This window comes from Oncorhynchus kisutch, linkage group LG17, assembly GCF_002021735.2.
Source record: "Oncorhynchus kisutch isolate 150728-3 linkage group LG17, Okis_V2, whole genome shotgun sequence".
Taxonomy (NCBI): Eukaryota; Metazoa; Chordata; class Actinopteri; order Salmoniformes; family Salmonidae; genus Oncorhynchus; species Oncorhynchus kisutch.
Genome location: NC_034190.2, coordinates 23711311 through 23733392, shown reverse-complemented (window position 1 = coordinate 23733392; position 22082 = coordinate 23711311). Strand labels below are relative to the sequence as shown.

Below are 22082 nucleotides of genomic sequence, written 5' to 3'. Positions count from 1 at the left end.
TGCTCCAGGAACAAGGCGATGCCACAAAGCTAAAGAACCAAAATTGCATTAGTAGTTGAGGAGAACTGTATTAAAATGCAAATGTACAGCTGTTAATAGTTCTTCAAAATCCAATAATCCCCCACAGTCAGTCATGTGTCAAAATGGTTCATGGAAAAATATCCCAGAGGCACGCAGGGTCCTTTTTCCACTCCGATTTTGATTAAAGGAAGAATTTCTGTTTAGGGAAAAATGTTCAGGGCTGGATGAGACTGGGTCTGTGTCCAAAATAGCACCTTATTCCCTATGTAGTGCACTACTTTTGATCAGGGACAATAGGGTTTTGTCAAAAATTGTGCAATATTTAGGGAATAATGTGCCATTTAGGATACGTCCTGGGACTGAATGGGGATGGGGATAGGATTGGCAGAGTGTGACTTAATGTGGGCAGGATCCCAAACTCATTGTTCAGACTTCCTGATTCCTGAGATATGCCTTCTCATGGGAATAGCCTGTCTGTGTTGCTAACAAGGGGGAAGCCGATCCCATCTCCAAAGCTCTAAATCTGATCTGCAGGTATTAAAGACATTCATCACCCTAACCTGTATTGAGTAACGCTTCAATGAAATGCTTATGATACATGCCTGCCTGTGAATGAAGAGGGAGGTTAGGGAGCAGCTTTGGCTGAAGGAGTGTCACACAGAAAGACATCATTAAATGAATAGTCTACTTGGTTATTCTGTCTCTTCATTACGATTCTGCTGGGGGTTATAGAGATATTGAAGTGTTCCCTCTCACCGGAAGGAAAAATGCCGTTTTCACTCCAACTAGACAGCATGGGCCATGGGGAGACATGTTGTTGTTGCACATTGAAGCAAATTGATTAAGGACATTACGATTTGTTATGAAATCACAGATAACACAGAGACTGACTATAAACCCAGCGTTGGTCAGTGAATAGTATAACTTACTGGTAACTTATTGTGCAAGAACTACTGGCATTTGTGTATGTGTATGACCAACAGCCCATCCCTGATCATCAAATTGTGTGTTGCTTTGAGTCTGTCAATGAATAGATATAATGGCCACGTTAATATTGTCTCGATTGATCTGGTCGGATAAATCCAATCTGAAACTAATCTGAACTGAGATAAGTATGTAAATTGCTTTGGGTAATTAGTCCACATGACTTTGCCGATGAAGATACCGGCTGTATACATACATTTCTAGACATACTATTCCTTGTGGAGCAATTTATCTCTAATACAGTATGTTTGAGTGTATACGTTCAAAATGTATGCCTATATCACACATTAGAGTGAATCCCAGTAGACTTATTAAAAGTGAAGCATTCAGTGCTTTGCTTTAGGAAGCCTACTACTTAATGAGGCCGGCTGTAAAAGCACCCCACAGACAGCCGATGAACACACAAACCTGGCACACACTTTAATTACTGATAAATTGTGAGCCAGATAAACCTAGCGAGGAGCGGATTTCACCCCCAGAGGGTTCTAATCGCTGTAAAGCCGAGTGCTGATCCTAACTGCCGACTACGAGGCTTCCATGGCAGGTGCCACTGCACTGAGTCGTCCCACAACAGACGCTGCTATCTGCTATTGACTCCAAACGGCACTTACTCTCAATCTCCTCCATGCCTTTTCTAGGGACTGGAACACTACTTCTCTCTGTAGACTATGAGGGAAACATGGTATGGTTGGTATGAGATCAGAGTGATTCTTGGAAGTAATGATGATCAAACTCAGGAAGTAAAGAGCTTACTGTATATGTAATGTATGTGTTTTTGATTGGTCTTGGAGTGAATTTGGATGGTGTGATCAGTTTTGTTTCGATGAAGTTGGAAGAAGTTTGATTCCTGTCTTGATCAGGAACATCAAGGCCCAAGTCTAAGAAGTTCAGGGATCTAATTGCACAAAAAGGTATGGTGGGTCAACAGATAATGTGACATTATGATACGCTAAGAGAAGCATGGAGCTCAGATTGATCTGTATTTTTGGAGAAAGATGTGTGAATACTGATGTACACTATTGGGATACTCTTGATATATTAAATGTATACTGTAGACTATTAAGTACAATGCATTGGAACACTCATTGAGAATATTCACTGTACATGATTAAATGTCTGGCAATGCAGATCCTTAACATTTATTGACCTTCAAGTCCTACCATTATAATAATCAGTGAGACGCGCATATAAAGAACTCACATGCAAGAACATTCAACTGATAAAACATACAGGATTTTTATTCATATGTACACCTCCATCCCATCCTTCCCCCAGAAATAAAAGACATACATTTGATGAATACTTGTAATATATTTAGACAGTTCTACAGCGTATGTACAGGGTCGCTGTTTTCATGGATTCACAAGAGAGAGAGAGAGAGAGAGAGAGAGAGAGAGAGAGAGAGAGAGAGAGAGAGAGAGAGAGAGAGATTGTGGGAAGGGGTAGACAGCTTTATGTGGGCATATACAGACGCAGCTCAATTCAGGATAAACTATGTATAATACAAACCATTCATACAAATTAGGCTCTCTAAGATATAGAATTCATTACATTACAATTTTTATTAAGTCAATGACAATGAGCAAAGCCCCCCAATCAATCACAACTGAATATTAACAATAAACCTAATAACGCTGTGATTTGCTAATAATAATCTGAGCCAGGACTTATACAGGGACAAGCTGAAGATTGAACAGCATCATTCCTGAACATGTAAAATGCATTTATTTTTTATTTTTTATAAAACATGCCTGCGGGAGAATCCTGTCAGTGCTAGGTAAGACCACCTATTTGGATTGCACACTGACACTCTCTTCTTCCTCAGCTCTCTCGACTGTGGGGTCAAAGGATTTGGAAATGTGTGGGGATCTTGTAGACCTTCAAGGGTAGGAGTCTGGACTGTTATTTCTGAGAGAGCGGAATTGAGCTGCTATGAATGAATGAGTATTGAGTATTGCAGGTGCAAACAAAACATAGGATCATGTATGCTGCTTTCCAATTGGTAGCTCACAGAACTGAACTTTCATACAGAAAGTATTGTGGCCCTAAGGAGCAAAGTAAGAAATACTAAAAGGAGAAAATTAAAGCACCTAGAATTAAACTGGACCAAGAAAATGAATATAACATATTGATAACATTAACAAGTTGTTACAAAACTAATAAGACTTATTTGAAATTCTGATTTTACTTAGTTACAAATGGAACTATCAACCCCAAATATGTACACATGATGCATCTATGAAATCACTAATGAAAAAAGGTATGAAATCTATAAAACAAATGAATTATAATCAATATTATTGTTTAGTCATAGTATTTGTATATTAATAATATTAATATAATAATAATTCTATTTATAATAATAATGGTTTTGCACAACACTTGAAAGACAAAATAATAATGACCCATAAGTCTTTACTTTCTCTATTGTCTTAATTTCATAAATAGATAATCAATTCATTTTACACATTCTTTTATTTTCAGAACAGTACAGCTAACATATATTTCTCTGGGCGGGGAAAAAGAAGAAGTCCCGCTTTGTAACTTACTGGTCCTTCACATTGGGATTGTTGTTGTGGGAGTGGTCAGCCAGAGGGGAAGTAGGGAGTGTCGCTGTGGTAGTTGTAGTCCGGACAGACTTTCTGCACCAGCTTGTAGTCAGTGCTGTAGAAGGAGATGTAGATGCAGATGACTTTAAAGGGCTTGGAACAGAGCCAGGAGACGTGGCTCTGAGTCTGCTCCTGGTAACACGTCTTGGACGGGTCGAAGTTACACAGCGTGTTCCTGGCACCCTTCTCCACCTTTTCGTACTCTATGCGGCAGTTGAAGGACTTGGAGTCCTTGGCGTCAATCACGGACTGCTGGGCCGCCACGTCAAACTCCACGACCTTGGTTGGTGGGACGAGACTCACAGACACGTTGCCCTGGCCTGTGGAGTTGTGTCTGAAGTAGACGCTGAAGGTTCCGTTGCCGTGATCCACGATCTTCCCGGTGATGAGGAGGTTGAGCTTGACCGTCTTAATGTTGGAATGGAAGTCTCCCCAACCGAACATCTTCTTGAACTTGCCCGTCTTGACCATAGGCCGCCGCTTAGCTCTTGCTCTAGAATCCTGGAGGTCGGTAGAGTTCCTCAGCCAGTCCCAGAGGTCCTGCTCAGAGTAGGGCTCCGGGGTGTCGTAGCGCAGGTCCAGGGCCGTGGTGTTCTCTTTGCCATGGAGAGTCTGTGACAACAACCTGCTGATTGACAGGTCCTTGCTGCTTTCTGTCCATATGTGTTTTAACGTCGACTTGGGGCTGCCCGACTTGAGGAGGTCCGCCTTGGAAGCATGAACACTTGTCACCTGAAACAGAGAGAGAAGAGGAGATCCGTTTCACTAACTGGTATGTCATACTGTTATAGGCGACACGGTAGTACTTGAGACAATCAAACAGGCAAAGAGACACTTCAGCAGATATTAATATCAGATTCAGAAAAAATTGACTTCACATTCAGGCAGTACACGCAGCTTTCTACAAAACAGACAAAATGGACTCTGAAGTGGGGAGAGGCCAGGAGAGATACCGGTAATCCATCTTTCAGCGAGCTTCAATTTCGAAACGTGTTAGCAGACAGCCCCCATTTGGGAAATAGAATGTGTGAGAGACACAACACAGCGATCAAAGTATTTTAGACATTGTTTTTCCCCTCTCTCTCTCTCTCTCTCTCTCTCTCTCTCTCTCTCTCTCTTTTCTCTCTCTTCCTCTCAGATGGTAGAAGGGATTTCCACTTGGCTCCCCCAGATAAATGCAGTGGCTATTCAGTAAAGACCAGACTATTAAGCACAAAGCGCTGCTTGGATTGATGATTGATGAACCCCCAGGTTTTCACCATTTAGCCACGATGACTGGAATTAGGTTCATACAGGCCCCGGCGGAGGGGAGTGACATTGATTGGCTGATTTCTACTGTAAGACGTGACAGCAGATCTGTCTTGCCCAGAGATTTTTGCATTTCATGGGCCGAGGCCCTCTGGGATCGATACATAGAAAATAAGGTTTCGCTACCAATCAGTTGGCCCTTTGGACATGAATTGACTTCCTCAGACCGTGTCAGCACTAAGGGGCGATCCCTATAGCCAGGTTTAAGCATATCATTGTTTAGGGGGAGAATATGCCTATATGGTTCGTATAGGGTGCTGAGAGAAGAGAACAAATAAAAAAGATAATTATGTTGAGGGCTCTATTCAAAACGCATCGCGGAAGTTCAGCTTTACAGCTTGATTGAAATTTAAAGACAACGTTCCAAATTTATATGAGTGCATGCATGTTCAAACACTGCATATGTCAGCTCATTTGGAAATGACCTTAATATGTATACCGTGTAATGTGTAATGCTTCATTGTTACAGATTGAATAGATCCCTTAATTACCTTGTATGCATTTTGAACTGCAGATTGAAAGCCATTTGAACCTAGTTAGACGTAGATGTATGTAATTATGAATATAATTTCTGTAGGAAGCTTTCTGTAAGCAATGGCCAGAAGGGTAAACAAGACATCCTTTAACATGAGCCTCATCATGCTGCAAACAATCCTCATTACTGTAGTTACAGGGGGCTGTAGTTTACTGTAGTTGCAGGTGACTGTAATTTACTGTAGTTGCAAGTGACTGTATTTTACTGTAGTTACTAGAGGTCGACCGATTAATCGGAATGGCCGATTAATTTGGTCCGATTTCAAGTTTTCATAACAATTGGAAATCGGTATTTTTGGGCGTCGATTTTTTTATATATATTTTTTTATGTACAGTGCCTTGCCAAATTATTCGGCCCCCTTGAACTTTGCGACCTTTTGCCACATTTCAGGCTTCAAACATAAAGATATAAAACTGTATTTTTTTGTGAAGAATCAACAACAAGTGGGACATAATCATGAAGTGGAACGACATTTATTGAATATTTCAAACTTTTTTAACAAATCAAAAACTGAAAAATTGGGCGTGCAAAATTATTCAGCCCCTTTACTTTCAGTGCAGCAAACTCTCTCCAGAAGTTCAGTGAGGATCTCTGAATGATCCAATGTTGACCTAAATGACTAATGATGATAAATACAATCCACCTGTGTGTAATCAAGTCTCCGTATAAATGCACCTGCACTGTGATAGTCTCAGAGGTCCGTTAAAAGCGCAGAGAGCATCATGAAGAACAAGGAACACACCAGGCAGGTCCGAGATACTGTTGTGAAGAAGTTTAAAGCCGGATTTGGATACAAAGAGATTTCCCAAGCTTTAAACATCCCAAGGAGCACTGTGCGAGCGATAATATTGAAATGGAAGGAGTATCAGACCACTGCAAATCTACCAAGACCTGGCCGTCCCTCTAAACTTTCAGCTCATACAAGGAGAAGACTGATCAGAGATGCAGCCAAGAGGCCCATGATCACTCTGGATGAACTGCGTGCTTCTCCACCTGCATTGCTTGCTGTTTGGGGTTTTAGGCTGGGTTTCTGTACAGCACTTTGAGATATCAGCTGATGTACGAAGGGCTATATAAATAAATTTGATTTGATTTGATTTGAACTGCAGAGATCTACAGCTGAGGTGGGAGACTCTGTCCATAGGACAACAATCAGTCGTATATTGCACAAATCTGGCCTTTATGGAAGAGTGGCAAGAAGAAAGCCATTTCTTAAAGATATCCATAAAAAGTGTTCTTTAAAGTTTGCCACAAGCCACCTGGGAGACACACCAAACATGTTGAAGAAGGTGCTCTGGTCAGATGAAACCAAAATTGAACTTTTTGGCAACAATGCAAAACGTTATGTTTGGCGTAAAAGCAACACAGCTCATCACCCTGAACACACCATCCCCACTGTCAAACATGGTGGTGGCAGCATCATGGTTTGGGCCTGCTTTTCTTCAACTGGGACAGGGAAGATGGTTAAAATTGATGGGAACATGGATGGAGCCAAATACAGGACCATTCTGGAAGAAAACCTGATGGAGTCTGCAAAAGACCTGAGACTGGGACGGAGATTTGTCTTCCATCAAGACATTGATCCAAAACATAAAGCAAAATCTACAATGGAATGGTTCAAAAATCAACATATCCAGGTGTTAGAATGGCCATGTCAAAGTCCAGACCTGAATCCAATCGAGAATCTGTGGAAAGAACTGAAAACTGCTGTTCACAAATGCTCTCCATCCAACCTCACTGAGCTCGAGCTGTTTTGCAAGGAGGAATGGGAAAAAATGTCAGTCTCTCGATGTGCAAAACTGATAGAGACATACCCCAAGCGACTTACAGCTGTAATCGCAGCAAAAGGTGGCGCTACAAAGTATTAACCTAAGGCGGCTGAATAATTTTGCACGCCTAATTTTTCAGTTTTTGATTTCTTAAAAAAGTTTGAAATATCCAATAAATGTCATTCCACTTCATGATTGTGTCCCACTTGTTGTTGATTCTTCACAAAAAAATACAGTTTTATATCTTTATGTTTGAAGCCTGAAATGTGGCAAAAGGTCGCAAAGTTCAAGGGGGCCGAATACTTTCGCAAGGCACTGTATATTTTATTTTTATACCTTCATTTAACTAGGCAAGTCAGTTATGAACACATTCTTATTTTCAATGACGCCTAGGAACAGTGGGTTAACTGCCTTGTTCAGGGGCAGAACGACAGATTTTCACTTGTTCAGGGGCAGAACGACAGATTTTCACCTTGTCAGCTCGGGGGATCCAACGCATTAACGACCTGCCTCTCTCTCGTTGCACTCCACAAGGAAGACTGCCTGTTACACGAATGCAGTAAGCCAAGGTAAGTTTCTAGCTAGCATTAAACTTATCTTATAAAAAACGGTGTTGAAAAATCATCATCGGTCAACATCTAGTAGTTACAGGTGACATTTTACAACCTCTATATCAGGCTTAGGTAGACCTATGTCCACTCTGAACCTGAGTCGGCAGAATATCCTTCAGCCCTGAAGGCTTCAAATACCAAATTAATTCCTTCACATTAAACTACATATTGCTTCTACATACACGGTTTCATTGATTACATAAGGAGATTACAATACAAAGGTATTGATCAGAAATCTTCCCTGCAGATTCCATCTGGTCTAAGTCATTGGTAGTGTTTCCAGTTTAATATTGAGGTATAATATGAATGAAGATTAGCCTACTCAACAGGGCTAATAGCCCAGTGAGACTGTGACTTATGCCTCAGGGTGTACTGTATGTATGTAATGAAGTGTCTTGTATGGACACTGAGGGCATGTTGGGAGGGTATGATTTAAGACCTATACATGGTAATCATGAATGACTTATAACTGGTGATACAGTGCATATGGAAAATACATGTATACTGTATAGAGAGTAGATTGATAAAACCAATTAATGTTGTTCCATGCAGAATAGTTGATGTTAATATCTCATAAATAACATCATAATAAGTGAGTCCTGTATTTTGCGAATGCACTGCGCTCAAACATGTGCATGATTTCATGGTACTCTAAAACAATGTGCATGATTTCATGGTAATCTAAAACATGTACATGATTTCATGGTACTCTAAAACATGTGCATGATTTCATGGTAATCTAACACATGTGCATGATTTCATGGTAATCTAAAACATGTGCATGATTTTATGGTACTCTAAAACATGTGCATGATTTCATGGTAATCTAAAACACGTGCATGACGTGTATGTTTATCCATACTTACTGTTTCTCCATTGGTCTTTATAGACAGCCACAGCCACAGTACAATACACACACACACACACACACACACACACACACACACACACACACACACACACACACACACACACACACACACAAGTTGATCTATGAAGCTTCAGGCCCACGGCCAGTTTCTTTGACTCCATCATCCAGCATGCTTTGGGCCTTGGGCCAATGTGTTTGACTCCATTTTCCAGCATGCTTTGTGCCCTGTCCCAGTGTGTCTGCTGAGGCTCAGTGCTGCCAGATGGTTAGTTTACCTGGGGGGACAGGCGGTGCATCTGGTAAACATGGCAGCACTCTGGCCAGCAGAGGCCTGCGCCTCACAACTGACTACAGGCCAGACTCAGACAGATGTCTTCCCCTGGGCCTAGGCTATAGGTATAGGGAGATGGCTGGGTCAGATGGGGCTGTACGAGCTCCGTGTGTTCAGGATGTAAGTCATAACACAACGGAACAGCAGTCGACAATGATGGCCTACGAGTACACACACGTTAACCCACAAATGCCCACACCACACACATACACACTCCCATCACAACCTACGCTATATGTACAAAAAAATAGGGACACCTTTTCAAATGAGTGGATTCGGCTATTTCAGCCACACCCATTGCTGACAGGTGTATAAAATCGAGCACACAGCCATGCAATCTCCATAGACAAACATTGGCAGTAGAATGGCCTTACTGAAGAGCTCATTGACTTTCCAACAAGTCAGCTTGTCAAATTTCTGCCATGCTAGACCTGCCCCGGTCAACTGTAAGTGCTGTTATTGTGAAGTGGAAACGTCTAGGAGCAACAACGGCTCAGCCGCGAAGTGGTAGGCCACACAAGCTCACAGAACAGGACCGCCGAGTGCTGAAGTGCGTAGCGCTTAAAAATCGTCTGTCCTCGGTTGCAACACTCACTATCAAGTTCCAAACTGCCTCTGAAAGAAACGTCAGCACAAGAAGTGTTCGTCGGGAGCTTCATAAAAGGGGTTTCCATGGCAGAGCCGCCGCACACAAGCCTAAGATCACCATGCGCAATGCCAAGCGTTGGCTGGAGTGGTGTGAAGCTCGCCACCATTGGACACTGGAGCACAGTAAACGTGTTATCTGGAGTAATGAATCACGCTTCACCATCTGGCAGTCCGATCGACGAATCTGTACATCCAACTTTGTGGCAACAGTTTGGGGAAGACCCTTTCCTGTTTCAGCATGACAAAGCCCCCGTGCACAATGCGAGGTCAATACAGAAACGGTTTATCGAGAACAGTGTGGAAGAACTTGACTGGCCTGCACAGAGCCCTGACCTCAACCCCATCGAACACCTTTGGGATGAATTGGAACGCCGACTGCGAGCCAGGCCTAATCGACCAGCATACCAGAAGAGTGGAGGCTGTTATAGCAGCAAAGGGGGGGCCAACTCCATATCACACACACACACACACACACACACACACACACACAAACACACACACACACACACACACACACACACACACACATACACACACACACACACACACACACACACACACACACACACACACACACACACACACACACACACACACACACACACACACACACACACACACACTGTAGCAGAAAACCATTTGACACAAGCAGGCAGAGAACTCTTGCTACCAGATAACCATCCCAACTCAGCTACCTGATAACTAGCACAACTCAGCTATGAGTGGACAGGTGTCACCAATGACCTGACAAAGTACCCTCAGACATAATTCAGTGGTGATTCTGAAATAGCACCCTATTCCCTATATGCAGGTTGGCACTTTTTTTGCCAAGCCAAGCCCACTACACAGAGCTCTGGTCAAAAGTATTACACTATAAAAGGAATAGGGTGCTGATCCAGAGGAAGTCTAGAAGACTTGGAGTTGAAGTTCTGCTTCAACTAATAGCGAACAGAGAACACCAAAAGAAAGCAGCATAGTCCAAACTCCTCCATCAAAACAACATTGATGCATTGTGAATGGTTACAACGGACCCAGTCTAAAGACATACAGACCCTTTACATTGCCAACATTAACAGTAATCTATAGCTCATGAGGCTGTTAAACCAATACTTACTGTTTAGTGATGGAATACTGTTTTTATCTACAGATTATGAAACAGCATTACAGTGTTGTGATGCTATATATTCAAATAAAGAGAACATTGATTGTGTGGCTAATTATAGTTTAAGTACCATATCGATATGCTTAAACAAATGGAGACATGGTCTAAGACTTAACGCAAACACAACAGATATGGGTGACAACATGTCAGTCTCTGTTCTTAGTTTCCCTAGACTACTGTACAGGACCCCCCCCCCCCCCCCAAAAAAAAAATATCTGCATCCAGAGCCTCTTAACAATATCTTCAATTGAAACTAAATTATTTTATGAGGAGGGCAACAGAGGTTAGGTCCACCTACGTAATGGCAAAAGAAATACATCCCTCCATGACATTCATTTAGGATGAGCAGGTTAATGATGAGCGTGAAAGTATATAATCTTATTAAAGTAAACTGACAACATTGAATAATTAAAACGATAAGCCAATTTAGCAATTATAATTATTATTGACACATCTTAATACCGATTAGTAGGTTTCACTAGGCCTAAAGTTCATTAGCTGACAATTCACTGCAGCACAGCAAAGAGTTTCACACTTCAACATGGCATGATACCATAAAGGTGTCATACTAAAGATAAGTCTGCCAGCAACAGGAGATGTGAATTATTATGTAGATTATAATTAATGGACATTTTTGATACATTTTTCATTAGGGCAAATCAGGTCTGACATTTTAAAGTGGAAATGCAAACTTTAGAAGCATTTCTGAATGCACTACACATTCTCAGCAACAAAAGAGTGATCAAATGAAGATCCTACATCTGTGTACCATAATATACCAAAACCATAATGAAACCATACAATACCATTTTTCCCACAACCCATTTTAGACCGGTAAAAAACAACCACCTACAGAAATTCTAATTTAGTCTACATTTGCAAAAGACAGTAGATAAAAGATTGGAGAAGAGATGAGCTTCCTACGTTCTACTTAGCTCCTATTGAAAATGTCCAATCATATCCATGGTAAAGGAACTGCAAAGCTTGTCCTGAGATGTAATTCTGGAGGGAGAATGAAGGCCGGCAAACTGTAATGTGTTGAATGAAAAGAGCCCTTATGAAAGACGAAGGAGAAAGAGGACAGAAAGAAAGGGAAATTTGACAGTTCTATAAGGAGAGAGAAGGAGGGAGGACAGTGGAGGAGTGACCCTGCAAATACATATAGTTAACCTCCAATTGAGTAAAGCATTATCAGAGAGAGTATAGAACCCTCCTTTAGTATTGACTGACCAGCTGTAACTAACAAGAAACGGGCCATTCAACAGACAATACTTATAGCTAGCTACATCCTTTGCAGTATTGTATGTATTTCAATATTTCTTATGAACATAACAAAAATACTAATACACTTTTATAGTCATTGTTGAATTTGTTTTGTCATACTTGAATGCAATGGAAATGTGTTGAAGCTGTAGTTCTTTCTTACAATGCAACGACAACACTAGTTATTTCTTGCAATATCGCCATTGCCAACCTCTTTCAAGCTAGTCTTTTTGCTATACATTCAGTCAGAACCATTGACAGGTACTGTATATGTAGAAATACAGATATTTATATTGACATTTTTCTTTATTTGATCTAACACTATACATCTGACTGTATATTGGCTCATACAGTTGGAATCCTCTCCTCTATTCCCCTACTATAAGTACAGGACCAGGCCATAAAACAGAGTCCTTAGTAACATGACTACGCAGTATGCTTGCCTTGGGCTGAAACCAGCTGGTGAATAGAGCCGGCCCTGCAGAGAGCTAGACAGCTGTTATGCAGCGCTGTAATATTACATTGAGACCGTGCACTAGAACTGCCTAATGGTCTTGCGTTAGACGCAACATATCTTTCTTACTGTGTGTGTGTGTGTGTGTTCGTGAGGATGAAAGAATGTGTGTGCATGTAAATGTACGTGTAAGTGTAAAATGACCATAGGCTCCCTGTGGCATCGGTAAATATGTAACAGAAAATCTCCGTCCCAAATACATAGTGAAGGAAGTGGAGCAGAGACCAGTGATTTAAGGTGATCAGGGGGCTGGAGCTCCAACCAGCCTACCACACCCTAAACATAATTTACTACCTGTGGTATTTAAATAAATAAAAAATTACCCCTCCATGAAGGACAAATATATATTTTTTACTGCTTTTCTGCTACATACATTTTACATATACATTTTGCATATACATTTTGCATATACATTTTGCATACATGGTACTTTTATATAAAGCAGTAACATAACAATAATACATTACCAAACATCAGCTCTTTAATCCCAACCCTCAGCCACTCCCAGCCCATCCCACCTATCACCATAGACCGCAGCTCTTTAATCCCGCCCCTCAGCCACTCTCAGCCCATCCCACCTATCACCAAAGACCTCAGCTCTTTAATCCCAACCCTCAGCCACTCCCAGCCCATCCCACCTATCACCAAAGACCTCAGCTCTTTAATCGCAACCCTCAGCCACTCCCAGCCCATCCCACCTATCACCAAAGACCTCAGCCCTTTAATCCCAACCCTCAGCCACTCTCAGCCCATCCCACCTATCACCAAAGACCTCAGCTCTTTAATCCCGCCCCTCAGCCACTCCCAGCCCATCCCACCTATCACCAAAGACCTCAGCTCTTTAATCCCAACCCTCAGCCACTCCCAGCCCATCCCACCTATCACCATAGACCTCAGCTCTTAATCCCAACCCTCAGCCACTATCAGCCCATCCCACCTATCACCATAGACCTCAGCTCTTTAATCCCGCCCCTCAGCCACTCTCAGCCCATCCCACCTATCACCAAAGACCTCAGCTCTTTAATCCCAACCCTCAGCCACTCCCAGCCCATCCCACCTATCACCAAAGACCTCAGCTCTTTAATCCCAACCCTCAGCCACTCCCAGCCCATCCCACCTATCACCATAGACCTCAGCTCTTTAATCCCAACCCTCAGCCACTCCCAGCCCATCCCATCTATCACCATAGACCTCAGCTCTTTAATCCCAACCCTCAGCCACTCCCAGCCCATCCCACCTATCACCATAGACCTCAGCTCTTTAATCCCAACCCTCAGCCACTCCCAGCCCATCCCACCTATCACCAAAGACCTCAGCTCTTTAATCCCAACCCTCAGCCACTCCCAGCCCATCCCACCTATCACCATAGACCTCAGCTCTTTAATCCCAACCCTCAGCCACTCCCAGCCCATCCCACCTATCACCAAAGACCTCAGCTCTTTAATCCCAACCCTCAGCCACTCCCAGCCCATCCCACCTATCACCAAAGACCTCAGCTCTTTAATCCCACCCCTCAGCCACTCTCAGCCCATCCCACCTATCACCAAAGACCTCAGCTCTTTAATCCCACCCCTCAGCCACTCTCAGCCCATCCCACCTATCACCAAAGACCTCAGCTCTTTAATCCCGCCCCTCAGCCACTCTCAGCCCATCCCACCTATCACCAAAGACCTCAGCTCTTTAATCCCGCCCCTCAGCCACTCTCAGCCCATCCCACCTATCACCAAAGACCTCAGCTCTTTAATCCCAACCCTCAGCCACTCTCAGCCCATCCCACCTATCACCAAAGACCTCAGCTCTTTAATCCCGCCCCTCAGCCACTCTCAGCCCATCCCACCTATCACCAAAGACCTCAGCTCTTTAATCCCGCCCCTCAGCCACTCTCAGCCCATCCCACCTATCACCAAAGACCTCACCTTTCCTACCAGTATTTTCATTATTTATTGACTATGTCTTTCCACATCGCCCAACACTGTTATTTGTAAGGTTCATTTTAAGTGCATGTTGTGATTTTTTTAACCATTCCTGAACCTGTGACCAGAAACAAGCTACATAGGAGTAATACCAGAATAAATGATTTATTGATTCTGTCTCTTCGCAGCATAAATATATATAGCATAGCATATATACATAACATTCTGTTGGTGGCAAGAATTTTATATAATAATTTAAATTGAAAAACTCTAAGTGTTGAATAAGGTGTAGTTCATAAAATATGCCATGGAATTGGTATCGAAAATCTCTTCCCATTTATTTACTGCCTGTTTGTTCTCTTCCGTCATTGTTGTGCTTTATTGGTATCTATAACAAAACTTCACACAAATATTCCTCTTTAGGCTCATAGTCGTCGTCCGAGGCCTAAATTCAAGCCATATCGCAGAAGATCCGCGCTACAGCACAATTGACATTTAAAGCTAATCTTCGATTAAGCCAACATACAGAAGTAGGATCTTCATTTGAGCCTCTTTGATTCAGCAGGAAAGTAATCCTGCAGAAACAGGAAATGTGAATTAGTATTTGCATTATAATTGTTGGACAGTTTTGTAACTGGAAATTGCAAACTTCAGAATCTTTTTTGAACCTCATATACATTTCAAGTTTGACATTTCCTCCATGGCAGGAAAGTTCTCCTGCAACAGGGTGATCAAATTAAGATCCTACATCTGTATGCAGCACTTACCATGAATGTCTACGCAAACGTGGAAACATTGCCTTTAACCGTTAATCATGTTATAATGCGGATCTTCCGCGATATGGATAGAATCTAGCCCCTATAGACTCATTCAAAGGGATGTAACTAAACTCAGCAAACAAATAAACACCCTTTTTTTCAGGACTCTGTCTTTCAAAGATAATTCTTAAAAATCAAAATAACTTCACAGATCTTCATTGTAAAGGGTTTAAACACTGTTCCCCATGTGTGTTCAATGAAACATAAACAATTAATGAACATCACCCGTGGAACGGTCGTTAAGACACTAACAGCTTACAGACTGTAGGCAATTAAGGTCACAGTTATGGAAACTTAGGACACTAAAGAGGCCTTTCTACTGACTCTGAAAAACACCAAAAGAAAGATGCCCAGGTCCCTGCTCATCTGTGTGAACGTGCCTTAGGCATGCTGCAAGGAGGCATGAGGACTGCCAGGGCAATAAATTGCAATGTCTGTACTGTGAGAGGCCTAAGACAGGTCTAGAGGGAAACAGGACGGACAGCTGATCGTCCTCGCAGTGGCAGCCCACGTGCAACAACACCTGCACAGGATCGGTACATCCGAACATCACACCTGCGGGACAGGTACAGGATGGAAACAACAACTGCCTGAGTTACACCTGGAACGTACAACCCCTCCTTCAGTGCTCAGACGGTCCGCAATAGGCTGAGAGAGGCTGGACTGAGGGCTTGTAGGCCTGTTGTAAGGCAGATCCTCACCAGACATCACCAGCAACAACGTCACCTAGGGGCACAAACCCACCGTCGCTGGACCAGACAGGACTGGCAAAAAGTGCTCTTCACTGACGAGTTGCGGTTTTGTCTCCCCAGGGGTGATGGTCGGATTCGCGTTTATCATCGAAGGAATGAGAGTTACACCGAGACCTGTACTCTGGAGCGGGATCGATTTGGAAGTGGAGGGTCCGTCATGGTCTGGGGCGGTGTGTCACAGCGTCATCGGACATACTGTAGCTTGTTGTCATTGCAGGCAATCTCAAAGCTGTGAGTTACAGGGAAGACCTCCTCCTCCCTCATGTGGTATCCTTCCTGCAGGCTCATCCTGACATGACCCTCCAGCATGACAATGCCACCAGCCATGCTGCTCGTTCTGTGTGTGATTTCCTGCAAGACAGGAATGTCAGTGTTCTGCCATGGCCAGCGAAGAGCCGGGATCTCAATCCCATTGAGCAAGTCTGGGACCTGTTGGATCGGAGGGTGAGGGCTAGGGCCATTCCCCCCAGAAATGTCTGGGAACTTGCAGGTGCCTTGGTGGAAGAGTGGGGTAACATCTCACAGCAAGAACTGGCCAATCTGGTGCAGTCCATGAGGAGGAGATGCACTGCAGTACTTAATGCAGCTGGTGGCCTCACCAGACAACCAGACAATGAGATAATTTTTGAACCCCCCCTTTGTTCAGGGACACATTATTCAATTTCTGTTAGTCACATGTCTGTGGAACTTGTTCAGTTTATGTCTCAATTGTTGAATCTTGTTATGTTCATACAAATATTTACACTTGTTAAATTTGCTGAAAATAAACACAGTTGACGGTGAGAGGTAGTTTATTTTTTTCTGAGTTTAGTAAGTACTTTATTCTTTATACAGAGTCTCTATTCCAACATGTGAAATGTGTGACAAATTACTGGCATGAAAACCAAGACGCTCATTTCTTATCATGAAACAAATACATTTCCAATAATAAATATTCCACAATGCTGTAGGTATGCTGTTGTCTGTGTTTTGTGCTGCTACCATGTTGTGCTGCTGCTATATTGTGTTACTACCGTGTTGTTGCCATGTGTTGCTACCATGCTGTGTTGTCATGTGTTGCTGCCATGCTGTGTTGTTGTCTTAGGTCTCTCTTTATGTAGTGTTGTGTTGTCTCTCTTGTCGGGATGTGTGTTTTGTCCTATATTTTTATTTAATTCATTTTTATTTTTAATCCGAGCCCTCGGCCCCGCAGGAGGCCATCCCGCAGGAGGCTGAGATCCTCCTCATATAAAACCCAGTCCCAGTCAGATAAGACCTCTCTAACCATAACCATAACAATGTGAGTACACATTTACAGTGTTGTATATGACCTGACATCCTCCTCATATAAAACCCAGTCCCAGTCAGATAAGACCTCTCTAACCATAACCATAACAATGTGAGTACACATTTACAGTGTTGTATATGACCTGACATCCTCCTCATATAAAACCCAGTCCCAGTCAGATAAGACCTCTCTAACCATAACCATAACAATGTGAGTACACATTTACAGTGTTGTATATGACCTGACATCCTCCTCATATAAAACCCAGTCCCAGTCAGATAAGACCTCTCTAACCATAACCATAACAATGTGAGTACACATTTACAGTGTTGTATATGACCTGACATCCTCCTCATATAAAACCCAGTCCCAGTCAGATAAGACCTCTCTAACCATAACCATAACAATGTGAGTACACATTTACAGTGTTGTATATGACCTGACATCCTCCTCATACAACAGACCGTCTCTTTGTCAACTCAACTCTCTCATCTTCTTCTGCTGTTAAGTTCAGGCATAATTGAAGTCTAACCTTTTTCAGAGATTACGTCTATAATTACATGTTGATTGAGTGATGGAAAGAACATTTACAGATAGCTTGTGTACAATGTACCACAGCAGTGATCAGTTAGGTCAAGTACAGTGGTATCCTATAGCACCACTGACTTACAGATCATTTTTATGAACATCTATACCCAGACAGAAATGTGTGAATAGTTTGTGTTTAAATCTTGATTCTAATACCAAGACACACACTGTCGTTTGTTTGTGTTCTAGAATCCTGATTCTAATACATCTTGAGGCTCCATAAATCAAAGCTAGCTTTATGTTGTCATCACGCAGATGGCCCGATGGCAAATTCACCCCAATTAAAGACCTGAGGAGGAGAGTTAAAGGGGGGAGAGTGTTCCCTCGGAGGGAAGAGAGGGCACCTGTTCGCCTGTCATATCCTCATAGCCTGTTCTGATCAGTGACTGCAAGCGTTTTGCCTCCTCAGAGCCGCTCGCTCCAATGCAGAATTAATGAAGGCAAACAAAGCTAAAGTCTCCTCCTCTTCCTCCCCTCACTGACAGCACAGAGCAGGCAGCCCTTTGTGAGCTCATTTTCTCTCCACTTTGGTCCCTCTTAACTAATCTTCAGTGTCACACTTAATGAGATTTTCAGTTTGTAAAGTAGGTAGAACAGCAATGCCTCACCCTCCCTCCCTCCCTCCCTCCCTCCCTCCCTCCCTCCCTCCCTCCCTCCCTCCCTCCCTCCCTCCCTCCCTCCCTCCCTCCCTCCCTCCCTCCCTCCCTCCCTCCCTCCCTCCCTCCCTCCCTCCCTCCCTCCCTCCCTCCCTCCATACCTCTCTACCTCCCTCCATCCATACCTACCTCTCTACCTCCCTACCTTCCTACCTCCCTCCCTCCATACCTACCTCCCTCCATCCATACCTACCTCCCTCCCTCCCTATCTTCCTCCCTCCATCCCTACCTCCCTCCCTCTGTCACTGCCACCACCATCTCCCCAAATGCGTCTAAAGTCCCCACTTCTCCTCTATAAGGCATCTTAAGTACTATATGCATTATTAAGTAAGGGTTTTATAAGCACATTAAATTATTATTAAATTATTATATCACTGTACAAATATAAATATCTGGTGTATAATATATGATGTTATGATATTGCAATGATTAGTTCCATCATTTATAATGATCAGTTTGAGAGAGGCCTCGACACAGCGACAAAACAAGCAATGTGTCATTTAATCATGTTTCGACAGAATTATGCAAACACACTCATATGGAAATGTATTTCATTAGCTAAGTAAATGTAAATGAACAATTGATTCTGTCACAGGGATGGTTTAGGCAACGATATCTAACACATTGAATGATCTGATTAACATAATGCTAAATGACGGCTAATGATCTCCTCTTATAGGACAGGGAGAATAGAGGTCTTCATGGGTCCAACATTTGGACCGGTTCTGAAATGGATCTGGGGCTTGCCCACACGGACCTGATAAGCATAAATATTATTTTTTAATATAGAGACCCGTTCCAAACGGACCAGAGGATAACTAGACGCGTTCTATATAGACCTGGTCGGATCCAGATCCGGTAGAATCCGAGTGAGGGAAGCAGCAGAAAAGTCATTTTTTAAACAACTTTATTAACTGGAGCTGATAAAGTGTGAGGGAGAGAGATAATGCTCTAGCGTACTGTGAGCAAGTGGCACGGGGAGAAGGGAGGAGGGAGGGAGAGAGATATTGCTCTAGCGTACTGTGAGCAAGTGGCACGGGGAGAAGGGAGGAGGGAGGGAGAGAGATAATGCTCTAGCGTACTGTGAGCAAGTGGCACGGGGAGAAGGGAGTAGGGAGAGAGATAATGCTCTAGCGTACTGTGAGCAAGTGGCACGGGGAGAAGGGAGGAGGGAGGGAGAGAGATAATGCTCTAGCGTACTGCGAGCAAGTGGCACGGGGAGAAGGGAGGAGGGAGGGAGAGAGATAATGCTCTAGCGTACTGTGAGCAAGTGGCACGGGGAGAAGGGAGGAGGGAGGGAGAGAGATAATGCTCTAGCGTACTGTGAGCAAGTGGCACGGGGAGAAGGGAGGAGGGAGGGAGAGAGATAATGCTCTAGCGTACTGTGAGCAAGTGGCACGGGGAGAAGGGAGGAGGGAGGGAGAGAGATAATGCTCTAGCGTACTGTGAGCAAGTGGCACGGGGAGAAGGGAGGAGGGAGGGAGAGACGAGAGACAGCAACCAACTAGCACTATAGTAGACTAATAGCTGCCATAGCTAGGTAATTTTTTATCAAGTATGACTATGTAGTACCTGTCTTGTCTGCATCAAACCGGGAGAAGCTAGTTAAGCTAGCTAACGTTAGCTGGCTAGGCTAATTGAGGCTGCATGTGCTTTCTCGTCCTACACAGTTACAAACAACAACAACTCCATTCAGAATATTAAGTAGCAGCCTGTTGGCTCTTGGTCGTTGTAACCTATCCTTCTCCTTGAACTTTTATTCCATCATCTTCCATTGATTAGATATCTCCTAACTTTGTTTATCCTAACACAGAGACTCTATGACTGTAGCCTATTGCCGCTTTGATGACTTATGATTGGTCATGGTCATCAACAAGCTACACACATGCCATACTCCACTCTTCACTCCCATGAAAAGCAAGAGCAGCATAAACACAATGTCTCTCTCTCTCTCTACTGCAGCAGCACTCAGATCTGTACGGGCCCTCCCGGACAAGTCAGTTAAAATTACACCTGAGACCCACGACTATCATATCAGATCCGACCCAGACCCGTAAAAAATGTTTCATTCTTCATCCGGACCGGCTCGCATCCCAGATTGGGTCTCGGGGTATTCGGGTACAGCTGGATCTGTGAAGACCTCTAATGGAGAGTAGCATGTCATACATGCACATTTCGATGTTCTATTTAACTGGGTTAAAATGGGTTACATTGGACCTTGTAGACATTTTCCTAGGCCCAGATTAAGCCCTTGGGGGTGATAGAGGGAAGATTAACCCACAATTCAAAGTAAATGTGTCAGATTCCCATACTAACAAGCAAGAGCACCACAAAGTCATGAGGTTCCCCATTCACAAAGAAATGTGTCTTGCAATGAAACAGTCTATTCAACAGCAACCCGTGTGTGTATGAGCACACATTGTTGCTATTGAATAGACATAAACACATAAATGTGCACACACATACACCAGTAGAAAGACAGTATAATGTATACACAGCATGTTAGTCCCAGGAGGACAGAGAGGATGGACCTGAAGGGCCTTCTACTACAGCAACACATTCAGCTGACCTTTCTGAAACACAACACCATCGCAAAACAGCTTGGAATTATTTCTACAGTGCCCACAGAAGTCAAAGAGAGCAAGACAGATCATTTGTTATACTGAACTTAAAATAAATGTCCCTCCCCTTGAAGCAGACAGAAAAAAATGGAACGTTTTTGGGTCAATAAAGTGAGATGAAACACACACATGCATCATGGTATGGAGAAAAGTGATTAGTTAGTTAGTAGCCTGAAACGGCATATATTCCTGAAACCTTTTTTACAGGCAGAGAGGGAGCTGATTGGTAAATAGTCTGCAATAAGAAGCACTGGAGAAACCTGTATGAGTTTTTTAGCAGGTAGAATTAGGATTTCATCCTGTGAGGTAGAAAGAGGGTTTCAGGAGAGAGAGAGAGAGAGAGGGGTAGATGTAGAGACAGAGAGAGGGGTAAAGAGAGACAGAGAGGGGGTAAAGAGAGAGAGAGACAGAGAGAGAGGGGTAAAGAGAGAGAGAGAGAGACAGAGAGAGAGGGGTAAAGAGAGAGAGAGACAGAGAGAGAGGGGGGTAAAGAGAGAGAGAGAGGTAGAGAGAGAGAGAGAGAGAGAGAGGGGTAAAAGAGAGAGACACAGAGAGAGAGAGAGAGAGAGAGAGTGAGAGAGAGAGACAGAGGGGGAAAGAGAGATAGAGATAGAGAGAGAGGGGGGGTGTAGAGGTAGATAGAGAGAGAGAGAGAGAGAGAGAGAGAGAGAGAGAGAGAGAGGGGTAAAGAGAGAGAGAGAGAGGGGGGGGTAAAAGCGAGAGAGAGAATGAGGGGGTAAAGAGAGAGAGAGAGAGAGACAGAGAGAGAGGGGTAAAGAGAGAGAAGAGAAGAGGTAGAGAAGAGAGACCTAGAGAGAGAGAGAGAGAGAGAGAGAGAGAA

General features: G+C 43.3%; 1 protein-coding gene across 2 annotated transcripts in view; it reads right to left on the bottom strand.

The window, feature by feature from the left end:
- Nucleotides 1-2216: 2216 nt before the first annotated feature.
- Nucleotides 2217-22082, bottom strand: part of LOC109907363 (neurexophilin-1) — a 39894-nt gene continuing 20028 nt past the window's right edge. The window contains exons 2-3 of one of the 2 annotated variants that reach the window (XM_020505289.2): nucleotides 3555-4346; nucleotides 2217-2913 (exon numbers count right to left, since the gene is read on the bottom strand). In XM_020505289.2, the coding sequence (XP_020360878.1) occupies nucleotides 3591-4346 (756 nt within the window). In that variant the 3' untranslated portion in view covers nucleotides 2217-2913; nucleotides 3555-3590. Of the gene's footprint in view, nucleotides 4347-22082 lie in introns of both variants that reach the window. The other variant, XM_020505288.2, reaches the window with a different exon arrangement.